The 13,804-nt window shown below is 39.9% G+C and overlaps 1 protein-coding gene across 2 annotated transcripts in view; it reads left to right on the top strand.

Annotated features, from left to right (window-relative positions):
* The first annotated feature begins 278 nt into the window (after nt 1-278).
* The window catches only part of LOC137297940 (low-density lipoprotein receptor-related protein 2-like), an 82,213-nt gene continuing 68,687 nt past the window's right edge, over nt 279-13,804 (top strand). For both annotated transcript variants that reach the window (XM_067829932.1, XM_067829931.1), the window contains exon 1: nt 279-639. In XM_067829932.1, the coding sequence (XP_067686033.1) occupies nt 579-639 (61 nt within the window). In that variant the 5' untranslated portion in view covers nt 279-578. The remainder of the gene's footprint in view (nt 640-13,804) is intronic.

Raw genomic sequence — 13,804 nt, 5'->3', positions numbered from 1 at the left:
CACTTTTAACCCTGATTTGAAAAAGGACGTTATTTAATGTTTGGACTTATGAGTGGACATAAGTCGTAGAGTTCTTCAAATATCTCCTGAGGTCTTCGCAAGGGTCGGGGGAGCGCGTATTGGAACATGGGTTAATGAGGGGCAAAGCGCCACCTGCTGGAATGTGGCGCGTTAAGAAGTCACCGTCCATCGACAAACAGCGGCGCAAGACAGGGATAGATTTTGTTGACATGCGCACAGGTTTGTAGAACAATTACAGTTGACAGCCTTGGGTCTCCGCTGGCTACCTGTTACACCGCCTGTTCGGTCGTCTTCACCATTACAGCGTCTACTGTGACGCGACTCTCATTCCGGATTTTCTCTCCGGCCAGGTTTTGCTCCGGATTTTAACAAGGTCCGTCAGAGCAAAACTGTCGTCTGCTACAGACGCAGCAGAAGTGGGCAGCTCAACAGAGGGCTCGTGTACCTCGCAGAGTAACATTTGGAAGAGGATTTAGTTTGCAACAAGGTTTTTGCGGATGAGTTTTGGATGTAAACGAAACATTGCACTGGACTAAAGCTCTCACAACGCGACCACGATGTGGCGTCTGCTTCAAAGTGCTGTGATTTTTGGTGTTGTGGCCGCAGGAAACGGACAAGGTACGCTTTTAAGTTATTTCAGAATCATCCTACCCATCATCTGTTTACCTAATCATGAGCCTGAAATTTCCTGAAAACATTGAAAATAATTCAACAATGCCCCTATATGCACTTTATATGCTCTTTGGGTCACAGTAACACGCGTGGAAAAATTCATGGGACCAGAGCAAAAGTCAGAATGTGTAACATTTTAAAATTCATTTAATGTTCCATATTACGACAAATGCATGAGAGCTTTGAATCAAAGTCGAACCCAGTGGTTTGAACAAAGTGCAAAGAAATAATTCGTGTCACATGATAACAATTGTTAACGCATCGTCCAGTTGCACACAGGGATGCCGATGCGTGACATCAGACGACATGACTAAGAATTCTTAAGCAGTCCTATATGTAATATCAAAATAATAATGTGACACAATATTTAAAGTCAGCCTATCTCCCGTAATCACCTTGTAAAATATAATGGCAATATTAAATCGAATGAAATAAGTCGGAATGTATAGAATGACATAGTATACTGTGATAACAAAAATCGCGTGCTCCAATGCATGTTCATTTGCTTTAATTTTCAAATGTTTCACACATCAGAGGTGATTACGGGACCGGATTGCTTCCTAGCATTTCCTGGTGTTAAACAGTCGTATTTGTTTTAAGTGAGGGCTATTACAAGGTGTCGAGTGAAAACATTGCACCGACGTTTTGCTTTTGCCGTTTGAAGATGGAAATGCCTAATAATAGCTTTATGTGTTGACTTGCCTCGGAGTGTGAAAGCCTCCACACTTGTCTAGGTCACCCTTAACCACTGTACATCGGCTGGAGTAACAGATAACTAACAGAGGTATCTTAGATAAATACTCTCGAAGACAGTAGTATCTGATTTAGATGTGAAAGACACCACGCATAGTCAGCTTTTGTCAAAACGTGCACTCGTGGCAACGTTTCTTTCCGAATCGAGATTTGAGGCAGTTCCGTAGGCCTTTGACATAACGTTTCTGTATTCAGTGAGGCTAGTGGTTGTCGGGTATGTATGTTTGATGTAAATTACCAAAACAAGATATCGAACACGACATCACAGTTTAACTAAAGTGAATGAAAACGGCGGGTTTTCTTGGGCTTCTTTTGGCATGTGTCAGTGTGCCGCTGCGCGCGCGCTTGTGTGTTATTGTATTATTGTATGCATTATATTCTATGCATTATATAACACATAAACTGTAGCTGTTTGAACGAAAAGGATGTATATATATATGGAGAGAGAGAGGGGGGAGAGGGGAGAGAGAGAGAGAGAGGCGGGGAGGGAGAGGTAGTATATATACAGACCAAAGATATGCTACAGGAATGTTACAGGACATGTTTTAATGTCTTTTTAAATAGTATAGTTATATATACTACTCAAAAGTTGTTACAGAACACATACTACAGAAGTGCAAGAACAACCGAAGAAGTCGTATGTTTATAATATTTATAATATTGACTTGTATATATGGTATAGCGTGTACACAATTATGTAAGCGAATAAGATGTCCCTCAACGTAGTATATATGGATGTAGACAATGAGCATACGATGTGTAATGTAATGATGCCAAACTGCAGAAGCCATACAGGGTTCAGCGTACAGAAATAGGTGACAGTTGTATCCCACGCTATTCAGTCTGTGTGTAGCATCCATCCCTATTTCATGCTGTAATACGCTGGTAATTGGTTGTCGTCAGTGGCGGTGACTGTGTAACAGGCATGCACTATACATACGTTCCCTACCACATTCCTCCCTGACGTCCAGGGTGAATGTTACCAGGTACTTGGAAAAATTATATTACGTTGTTGGTCATTGTATTCAACAGTTTCGGTTCGGGGTAAAAGTTCAGCGTAGTTTGTCTTTTGATATTCTGAAGCAAGGGAAAAGATACATGATGGGTTGACAGCTCCGTCAACACTTGGCGAGAAGAAACACGCGACAAACAAAGAAGGCCAAACCTCGCTGCCAGTCCACCTGCTACGTCACGAGTGAGTGAGGTAGTGAGTAGGTGGGTTATTGAATGGATGGGGGTGGTTGGGTGTGTGTGGGTGGGGGGGGGGGGGGGGTATGGAATTGGGAGTGTGCGAGGGGGGAGTGAATGGATGGGCAGATGAGTTAGTGAGTGGGTGGGTGATTGGATTTGGTGGTTGATTGGATCAGTGACTGGAGTGGGTTGAGTGAGTGGATAGTTGGTGAGTGAGTGTGGTGAGTGGGTGGGTGATTGGATTTGTGGTTGTTTCAGTTAGTGGATGGATAGTTGAGTGGATGAGTGTGTTCTGTGTATGGGGTGAGTGGATGAGTGATTGAATTGGTGGTTGGTTGATCAGTAAGTCAGTAGATGGGTAGGTGAGTATGTTGAGTGAGTGTATGCTTAGTGAATGAGTGAGTGGGCTGAGTGAATGAGTGAGTGAGCTGGTGATTGAACTAATCGATGGTTGGATCTGAGAGTGAGTGGATGAGTAGGTGAGTTAGTGAGTGAGTATTGAGTGAAACTGCTGGTTCGTTTCATTTCTACATATGGGAGAAAACTTTTCCCAACACCATATAGCATCATTTCTCATCTCCGGGTTTCCTGAATGTTGACCTCAAGGTTTCTCTTACGTAAAAGGTTGTCATACTGTGTATGTCCCGTGTCCTGCAGAGCGGAATATAATACGTTCTGACTTCTTTCCATGCAACACGTGTGTCACTAATGTGGGAATATGCAATGAGACACATTTGAGGTAGAAATAAAAATAATATCCATGTGAGATTTTCTTGATGGAGAAGATGAAAATCACACAACTGAAAGCCTGATGACTATGAAGACAGCATTTTTTGCAAATTTATTTTCATCCGAGTGAATTCAACCTTTGTAATATTCCATGATGTACCAACGTAGATGCTTCTTGTATTGCCGTCAAATGCAATTAATGTTACCTCGAATGTTACCTGGTATATTTTAGTCTTTATTACCTATCACGTGGTCTACCAAGTCCTTCCCGACAATGGTCCATTGTTTCTCTCGAGCAGACTCATGCATCGTTCTCGTCCGTCGCAACAAATATCACAGGAGATGTGTCACAAGAGTGTCTGATGTCGTTGATGTGTCAACAAGTGTAATTTCTTTTGATTCTGCCCTTATTTAAATCACTTCCTGGTTGTAGAAACATGTTCGAATAACAATGCAGGAATGGTACAGAAATTATGTAAAATGATTTCTCAGATGCTCAGTCAAGGACACATACAATTTATGCTTGTCTTCCCTCGTTTGGCTGACCATAATGAATCTTTCGTTTCAAAAAAAGTTGATTAGATTTTTGTTTTAATTCATTTTGCATTTCTTCCGCAAGTTTCTGCTGCTGTTTGAATCGGCTTCGTTAGCAGATGTCTGCCATTATTTCGAAGGAAATCGAATCAGTGCTGCTATTTACATGCATTTCTCAGTACATAGGGATTCAGACAAAAAGGATATACTTGTATATTACATCTTGGCTGTTATTCCGATGACAAACACCTATGTATTTTGGCCACTTTTGCACAGTACAAGTCATCACCTGGCAGGTTTCTTTGTATCATCACACAAATACCTTGCCCATCTTTAGAAGAACAGTCTTGTATCGTTCTCACATCTGTACTTCACTTTCAATCTCTCACTCACAAGAGTTAAGCAGACCATTTCACAGCGGTTAATCCTTCTTAGTATTCTACTAAACGTGTTTATAAGGTCATTGTTAAGTGTGGAAGCACAATGCATGTGATTGTCTATTTAGTGTCATACAAACAGTGTTCCATTGCCTTGATGCTGGACACATACTAGTATATATTCAGACGCATATTGAATTAAAAATGTAAGTATATAATTTGAATCTTCTGCTTATGTAATGTTATGAAATCGAGTAGTACGCCTCTCGAGTAGCTATTGCTGCATGTGACTTAAAAATGTCATGTTGGATTAATGAATGTGTACAATGTATTAACAATGCATGTGACGTCATCACACTTTCCGTTGTTAATGTCTCCTTATGTTTGTCGCTTATGAATCATTCGTGAAGATTAATCACTTAAAGCAAGGTGGCCCGGAAGATGAAGGTCCAAACCCACATATGAAAATAACAATGACCTCGAACGTCATTACCTAGACATGGTCTTAATGAAACAGTCTTCGATCAATATTTGTTTGTTTGCTTGTTTGTTTGTTTGTTTAACGCTACACTGATAGCGTCTGTATATAATCATACAATCCAGTGACCGACATCATGAGTATTGATCTACGCAAATGGTATACGATGACTTGTCAAGAAAATCACCGACACTGACCACCCGATCCCCTTAGTCGCTCTAACGGCAAGCATGGGATACTGAAGATATTGACCTGGATCTTGGTGTCACGTGATCCTATGTACACTGACAGAAACAGTATCGCCCATATTTTAGTTCATAGGTGATATTCTGGTTACATGGTGTTTTACGTGTTCAGTTTTCACTGAATTCACATCCCTTCTAAACAGTCATGCATAACTCGGTTCATTCATATAATCACTAAGTATACAGAGAGAAACGATGTGGAGTTTGTATTCATGGGGTCTTTACTAGGATGCTGTAAACTACATATGTAGCATGTTGCCCGTAGAAAAGGTGATACTTTTATCCATTATGTTCAAGCCGGCGTGGGATCGAACCCACACTGACTACAGGCATTTCGTGTTATATAGTTCATTCTTCTGTTCTCTTAGCAGACTTCACATGGGTGTAAACATACTTCTCTCACTCACTTACTGACTCACTCACTCACTCACTCACTCACTCACTCACTCACTCATGCACCCACCCACACACCCACCCACTCACTCACCCACCCACTCAAGTTTTTCATTTGATACAACATTTGAGCCCAGTGATCAGAACATTAGAACTCAGTATTGACTAGAGTACCAAAGTATTTTTTCCTAAGTCAAAACTGTGTATGTGACATTTGAAAAAAAAAATATCCATTAAAACCGCTGGCAGCACTATTCTAAAACACGTAAACCCCTACCTTTCGACATGTAGGTTTGTTTGTGGGTGAGCTTCATTCAAAGTTCTATCAGAATGATTATCAACGTTGATCAACGTGACTGCATGTGTGCATGTTTTAATCAAAGTATCCAAGTATTTACCACGCGTTGCCGAAAATGTTTATCCGTTCCTAAAATAACTGAAACAGCAGATGACATAATGGGGTATTTGGATTCGTGCGAATTCGTGCTAAAAAGACAAGGTTAAATGTCACCATTGTGCCTTTGAACAATGTCACATAAGGAGCGTGGTGTATTGTAAGTGTAATATCTAGCATATACGGTGAAATGTCCCCACTGGTCACGTCTTGGTAGATATCTAAGATAATTTAGAAACAATGTTAGTGTAAGAACTTTGTCATGCATTCGTGATAACGTTGACTCCAATGCAAGGTGAGCTCAGGTGAAAAAAAACAAACAACAGACGTGTTATATTCTCTCAACGTGACATGTGTATGCCGATACCGGCATCAGAGACGAACCTGCTATATTTGCTGTATGGAATAATATATGACGTAAGACAAAGCCGTTTGAGTAAATACTAGGCTTTGGCTGGAGATGCATCAGATAGGTGCTGCAATTAACACAGGTAGCAGAACACCACTCACGTCATATCTAGACAAAGGTCAAGAAGCAAACCTTATGCAGGAGCTGTCTGATTGTAGCACCGCTCATTAGAGGTAAATGGTTAAAAATCTAGGTGTTATCCCCTCCTACACGCGATAACTCTGCCTTTCCCCAATCCACTGTCACGTGACTGGCCAGCCCTGCTTAACAGTATCGGCTCAACAATCCCCAGTCCCGTGTCAGTGCTCCGCCACCGTCGTACGGCCTGTTTGAACAGGCGCGCCACAGATTCTTTCTAATTCAGTACGTGAGACTGGAAGCTCTGCCGTATATAAGAGTTAATTTTTTGTCTCATTTATGGCAGATGCGTACCTGCCGAGGGAGAGAAAGTCAAGTAAATTTAGCCGCGAAACATGCCTAGAGGGGTGGTTGGCGTTAAGAACAGTACGCTAAGACCACTGACTGCCATTACATCACGGTGTTGCTCCCGCGAAATCTGTCATTGTCACCATATCTGTGGAGATAGTACCGTAATCCCATTGTCCTATTGATACAGAGTACTGATCAGTTTTAATACGACTTAATCTGTGTTGGCATTTCGTTACACATCTTGATTTCTGAAAAGAAAAAATAACTGAACATATACGAGACTGGGTCATCGTTTGAAAACAGAAACATTCTACTGTAAACTATTTGAGAACTCCGATAGTTCGGGGTGGTAGTAGTAGGATATTCTGCAATAGCAGTCGATTAGATTCCGAGGAACATACATATTTCCAGAGATGAAAACGATGTAGACTTCGTTTTAGGACATTCCACAGTAAATGATGGTTTTTACAAACTCAAAGGGATCACTAGTTGCATATACTCTTATAAAAAGTAGGTGATCTTCGTTTTTTGTATTTACGATTAAAAATATTTAGGAGATTTATCCGAGTCAATCAGTGTTGATATGATATTATTGAATGTTTTGAGAGTGCATCACCATTTGCACTTCATTACAACCATAGTTATTTGGAATGTAGTCGCTTTGAAAATGTAATTTGCACGTATACGACTTTAATTTTAAAAGAAACGGCTAGAAACAAACACAAATAAATGTGTGATTCAAGATGAGTGTCAAAATTTATGTTCTAAGTGATTTCTCGACCTTCTTGAATAAACGTCAAAATCAAGAATATCTTGGTTGACACATGTCATCGTATCCCAATTGCGTAGAACGATTATTTGCAGACCACCACGTTACAGCAACAATACTGCTGGGTGCGGCATAAAATCAAACACACTCACTAAGGTATTTACCAACATCCACATAAAAATGCAAGAAGCGCAACACCTATCAACTTTGAACGCTTTGAGTTCACGAATAATATGTGACGTGTCGTTCTGTAGTTCAGTTAGGTTTATGTCTGCATTACAACTTTAGTGTTGTAATTTTGGTGAATTAGAGAGATGAATGAGCCTGTTATCATGATGCTATCATGTGGTCATCATCGCAATCAACTAGAGTAATGATAAACGTTTCCATTTAAACACCAGTGACACGTCAATAAGTATACGTCACGTGTACATGCGCTCACGTATACCTTGGTGTGTGGATGGCTAGGTGAAACATGTTTGTTAGTTTCTTAAAAGTGGAAAATAAGGCACATGTAGATGTGGTTTAACGAATATATCTGAAAACATGCTGCTAGTCTGTCTAGCATACAGCTAAGGTGTTGTAAGCATTGAACAGTGACAACCGCAGCCTCTAAAACATTCTAACATCTGTTATATTTGGGATTGCACGTTCACAGTTAAGTACAGATTCTAGTACTTTTGTGGGGTTGTGTCCCATCCGGGATGTGAACGCACACCCTTAGCGTCAGGCACCTAATCACCATCCAAAACAGGAGATTGTTATGTAAATGTCTCAGCATCTTGTCTTTGGTGTTGTTGTTGACAAAATACATAACACGAAATACATGGCAGATAACCGTCTCTCTACACCATGTACACCATGTACAAAGCACGAAGCTCACTGAAGCGATCCTGTAATCCCTTGTCAGAGTTTAATCAGGTGCATTTGGCTACCGTTCTTCCAAATCACAGAATCATCGTTTTTTAACATATTTCATTCCGTCATTGTACCTATTGATATTCCACAACCTGTATCTAACAAGCTTCACATGCATTCGCTAGGTTGGTTAATTTCCTTAGATGTTGTGTTTACATGAGATAGTATTTATGTACCATGTGCGTATTTTCAAATTGTAAAACAACTGACATTTGTTTTAGTGGGTGTCCTATGAGAATAGCACGCGGTGATATACACCGATATCCACTACATTCATGAACGTTGTAATCCCGTTGTAACCCTGTCAATTTGAGTTCTGATTTCAATGTAAATTACCAAATACTGCCAAAATTCCAATGGACCGTATTCAAACAAATTAAATCCTTTAAATTAGGCTACACTGTTTGCTGATAGCTTATAGACATTTTTTCTCATCTAGTTCCTGTTCAGCCATCACAATTAACCTTTGCTCACCTGGTTAACATGTCGCTTGGGGCGCGGTTCACGTGTTCACGTGACCTTACATAACGTCACGTGACTGACCCTTGATTCTTAGATCGTGTTTGCTGGCTATTCTTCAGAAATGCGTCACATTTGAGGAATTTTCGTGTAACATATGCATGATCCTTGACACGTGATGAATATTATGATAATAATGTTGACAATAGCGGGCATAGTTTGTTATTTATTGCCATATATGATGGAAACAATTTTAGGTTGGGTGTTTCTACATATTTATGTTACTTATGTTATACATGAAATAGATGTACTGTATGTGCGTGCCTTTAAAGAAATTCGCATCGGTTTTTTATACAATGCATTTTTCAAAACCAGTTTGACAAACTGTTGACTCGCCTATCATGCGCTCATTAGGCTTGGTCTATGAGTAAGCAACCTTCTCCTTCCACGTACACGCAATGACTTCTTCAGTTAAACGTGTTTCATTCTGTTTGAAGTTAAACCGAGTAGCAGGGTCTTCTGGTTAGACTAGTTTGTCACTATCATATTTTTCCCAATTTAAATTCGTATTACCTGGCCAAAAAACGTTTCAAAATGTTATGTAAGGTATACATGTGGTCACTATTAACTGGAATCTACCTGTTTCAGAACAACATTAAATATCAAAAATGCAATCAAAATTCGTATTGTAGGGGGAAAAGACTTTAAGATGTTCTGCAAGGTATTTAGTGACCACTTACTGGGATGAGCCTGTTTTAATAACGATTCTGTTGGTAATGAAAGTAAATATTTTGTGGTTGCACCATGACTGTGTCTATTATTTTGGAGGAAAAGAATCCGTTTTCACAGACGGATTTGATACGGATAGTTGGATACCCAATTAGTAGTGTTTTCATTTATTCTTGGCAGGTGGTTGTGTGAAATGGACACAATGTAGGACCATATGTATGTATGTATGTATGTATGTATGTATGTATGTATGTATGTATGTATGTATGTATGTATGTATGTATGTATGTATGTATGTATGTATGTATGCATGTATGTATGTATGTTTGTACGTACGTACGTACGTGTGTGTGCGTGTGTTTATATATGTAGGACCATATGTATGTATGTATGTATGTATGTATGTATGTATGTATGTATGTATGTATGTATGTATGTATGTATGTATGTATGTATGTATGTATGTATGTATGCATGTATGTATGTATGTTTGTACGTACGTACGTACGTGTGTGTGCGTGTGTTTATATACACACGAGCGTACGTGTATGAGTCTTTGTGTGTGTCTGTGTAAATATGTATAGATACTGGAGATGGCAACGTGGTCTCGGCCGATTATTCATGCAAAGAGAACCTGCTACTGGGGTGGAACTGGACGCAATTTTTTCTCAGGGATACAAGGCGGTCTTACCACAGGCTGACACATACGCACGCTAGCACGCAGACACATACGAAGCCCCATTTCTACTCTCCTCAATACATTTCTCACTTGATGCTGTCTGAGGGCGCAGTCATTGCGATAAAGAACTTGACTGTCCATAGAACTTGGTTTTCCTTGATTTTCAACCTGACAGTATACTTGTTATAATTTTGATATTGTTAATAATCAAAGATCTCTATTATCACTCATATGTCATAGGTATCATTCAGCTCAAATATTATACATAACTCCATGTATGATCCAAAGTCACAAGAGGTCCAGAAACTCAGAAGTAACCTGCAGGGCATGGCATTATCCCATCGTTAAATGGTAAGTGAACAGAACGTCTAGGTTGTTCAGTGCTTCGAATGATATTCCAGCAGTAGATGAGACAATAGAATGAGACGCAAGAGTCTTCGACCTGACTGACAAACGCTGCGCTCACTATTATCAGTTAGACGTTCAACTGAGTGGTTTGGAGCAATAGCTTGCTTTTATGCCTTCCCTAAACATTTGTACCCATTGTGAAAAATGTCGTAGTTATGCGTTTAGAAATGCCAGTATCATCTCCATATCTCAGTGGGTTTCACCAAAGTGTTAAACTCTTTAAGTTTTGATCAGTTTGCATGGCGTTTTAAAAGATGGGGAATACTAAGACAGGTATAAGCACAGAATAAGCATCTGTACCGAAACGTAATCATGATATTATGATGACGTTGTCGTCATGAACTGTGATACCTTTCTATAAGTCCTGCATCAAAACAACCATGCCACGTCTAGCTGCCAAACTGTGATGTAACTAAAACATTTTCCATAGCGTTAACCGATATCACTTACTCAATCACTCAGCTCCGATTCTAGACTGTCTCACAGTCCCTGAACCACATTATTTGCCCTACTGCCTAGCCCTTTCTGCAACGGTAAAGCTCGAAATGAAGCAAGTCTAGGTTTCCTCTTCAGTGTAAATGGGTTTGTTTCTTACAATCAGAATTAAGATTATATCTAGTCAGAGACTAAGCGTTAGTCTGTGTAGACGGCATTGATGCATAATAGTTTACATAGGCAGGCTATTAAGGCAGGTCTTTGTGTATGTTGAACTTGATGCAACGTCATGTGTGACGTTGATACCTTTATTCACCACTGGCACTGCACCATATGTAGTTCAGTGGACAAGGTGCCTCTCTCTGTCGGTTCTTATTAGTGGAGCTGGTCTGTCACAACATATGAGGTCATAAAGTTAGGCGTTACTCAAATTAACTTGTTTAGCGCGCGCATCCGATTTGTCATGTTGACGTGATGCCTGAGCACACCAGCACAGAGAGCGATGACGTGTCACCCAGATTACCGCCGTAGACGTGTGCATCAGGGACCATTGTTGACAGACAATGACCTTTGTGTCACACGGACCGGTATCCACACAGGCGCCCTAGGCATGTTAAAACACCTGTTACAGTTTATATGTATTTTAGAAGCAGGGACATGTAAGAATGCCCTGTTTATATCAGGTAATGCATATTTCGCGTATGTTGTTGTGCGAGGTATTTGCAATTAAATGTATGTACTCATATATTCGAAAAAACACGACGTGTTTGTAAATCCTTACTGTTAAGAGCGATATTAAACGATATGTCACCGTTAAATAGCTATAGTACACTGGCATCCTAGTTTATTTGAAACATTATCCGGATTTGTCTCAATCCTGCTTCACATCGACTATGTATTTGTAGGTCATCAGCACTATTTAAGTGACAAACGTTTGAGAAGTAAATAAAATACGGATCAATGCGCTATTACGCCCTTCTCACTCACCCCACAGCGTAAGACGATGCTGCCAACACAAAATATGTAAACGATGAACAATATGTTTATTTATTGTTATCCTCAAAACAAGATGTCTATCCATACATTAATGAACATCTCAAGAAGCTCGCAGTTACGTTTGTCATTTCATTTTCAAACAAAACAACATTCTTTAATCTTTTTTAAATGACTTAAAACGGATTATGGGCCATAAATGAAACATGAAAGAGGAGTTACATATGAGAATTGCCATTTGTCCTACAAAACACCCCTTATGGAGTGACCTGTTGATTACTATGTTATCCATGACCAGTTGATTTACTGTGTTGTCCATGGGTTGTTGATAACTGTGTTATCTATGAGTAGCTGGTTAGTTCCCGAAAATTCAAAGAACCTCTTTGTTGGATTACAGCACACCTATGACATGGTTATGAATCGAGATAAATAACTGTGTTAGTGTATATTAGATAACTCATTGAAATGATTAACTGAACATGAAGACACTGTTTTGGAATTACGATTGACCAGACGTGGACATTAACGTTCAGCATTTCCATAATTTCCTTAATCCAAAATGCATAAATGTAATAAAACAATTTCCAACTCTCCTTACACCTCCAGACTGTGTCTTAAGCATGTGTTTATGAATCACAATCAAATACCCGGTGTTTGCTAAACAGTGAGCACACCTGGCCACCATAAAACCATTAGAGTCCTTTAATACCGTTATCCTGATAACTATGTTTAACTGGTCTTTAAACGCTGAGTCATGCAGATGCTGCATACATACTAAACATGGTTTATACCCATCACATTGGGTAAAATGAAACCAGTTGCTCTAGAGTAGGCCCCTGTGTGTACACAATGTATATAGTCAGTCCCCGATGATATACATGTATAATTATGATAATGGATTTCAATGGCGCCCGGTATACAACTTGAAGCTGGTCAATGCGTCACACGATGATATAAGTGTGTCTCATCCAGTGATGATATTAAGAGGTTACTACATTACAGTCATATCATGACCTATTTATCATAAACCACATCATGGGTCGTAACTCTAAAATAAACTTGGGCCCGTCTACTGAAGTTTCGAGCGTTTGCGAGTATTCATTCCATTCCTGTTTAGCAGCCGAGCGAAATATGCTCCTTCGACCCGGGTGGTCACTATGGACATACTGACAGCCTGCATGGTGAAAGTGTATATAGTCCTAAGTTATCCTCAGGGGAAATTGTTTCAGCAAGGAACTAATCATACAGGCTTTATCATATGATATACATGTCAAAGGTGAGCTAAATTTCTTTTTACGTCCAGTTGGGAAAAACCCTCAAATGTGAATGAGCGCTCACTACATAGTCAGTTTGTGACCTAAAAGTATTTGTAACCTCATTGATTTGCATATCAGCGTACATGTGCCATTCTGAAAACATCAGAAGTGGAAAATTTATTACTCAGATTGCAAGACTTCATTACAATAACAAGACAGTGTAAGCTGTCTAAACCGGCACTCATCGGGACTGAAGAAATAGTCCGGATTAGACAGCGTGCTGGATTGTAGAGCTAGTGATAAATGTACAAGCCGCGGGTGGAACTGAGACCTTTTGCTGGTGTTGACAACTTGCCGGATTGGACAGATGCTGGTTTCGGCAGCTTCCACTGTACACAAATTGAAAAGAATCCTCCGTTTGAAGATTATGAGACCCTTTCCATTCTGATCATGTCACATGATGGTGGTAAAATCAACGGAGCCTGGACAACATGAGCATCTGTTTAGGCAACAGGGATACGATGACATGTGTG

The sequence above is a fragment of the Haliotis asinina genome, chromosome 10 (assembly GCF_037392515.1).
Source record: "Haliotis asinina isolate JCU_RB_2024 chromosome 10, JCU_Hal_asi_v2, whole genome shotgun sequence".
In the NCBI taxonomy this organism is placed as follows: domain Eukaryota; kingdom Metazoa; phylum Mollusca; class Gastropoda; order Lepetellida; family Haliotidae; genus Haliotis; species Haliotis asinina.
This window is presented reverse-complemented; position numbering and strand designations above follow the sequence as displayed.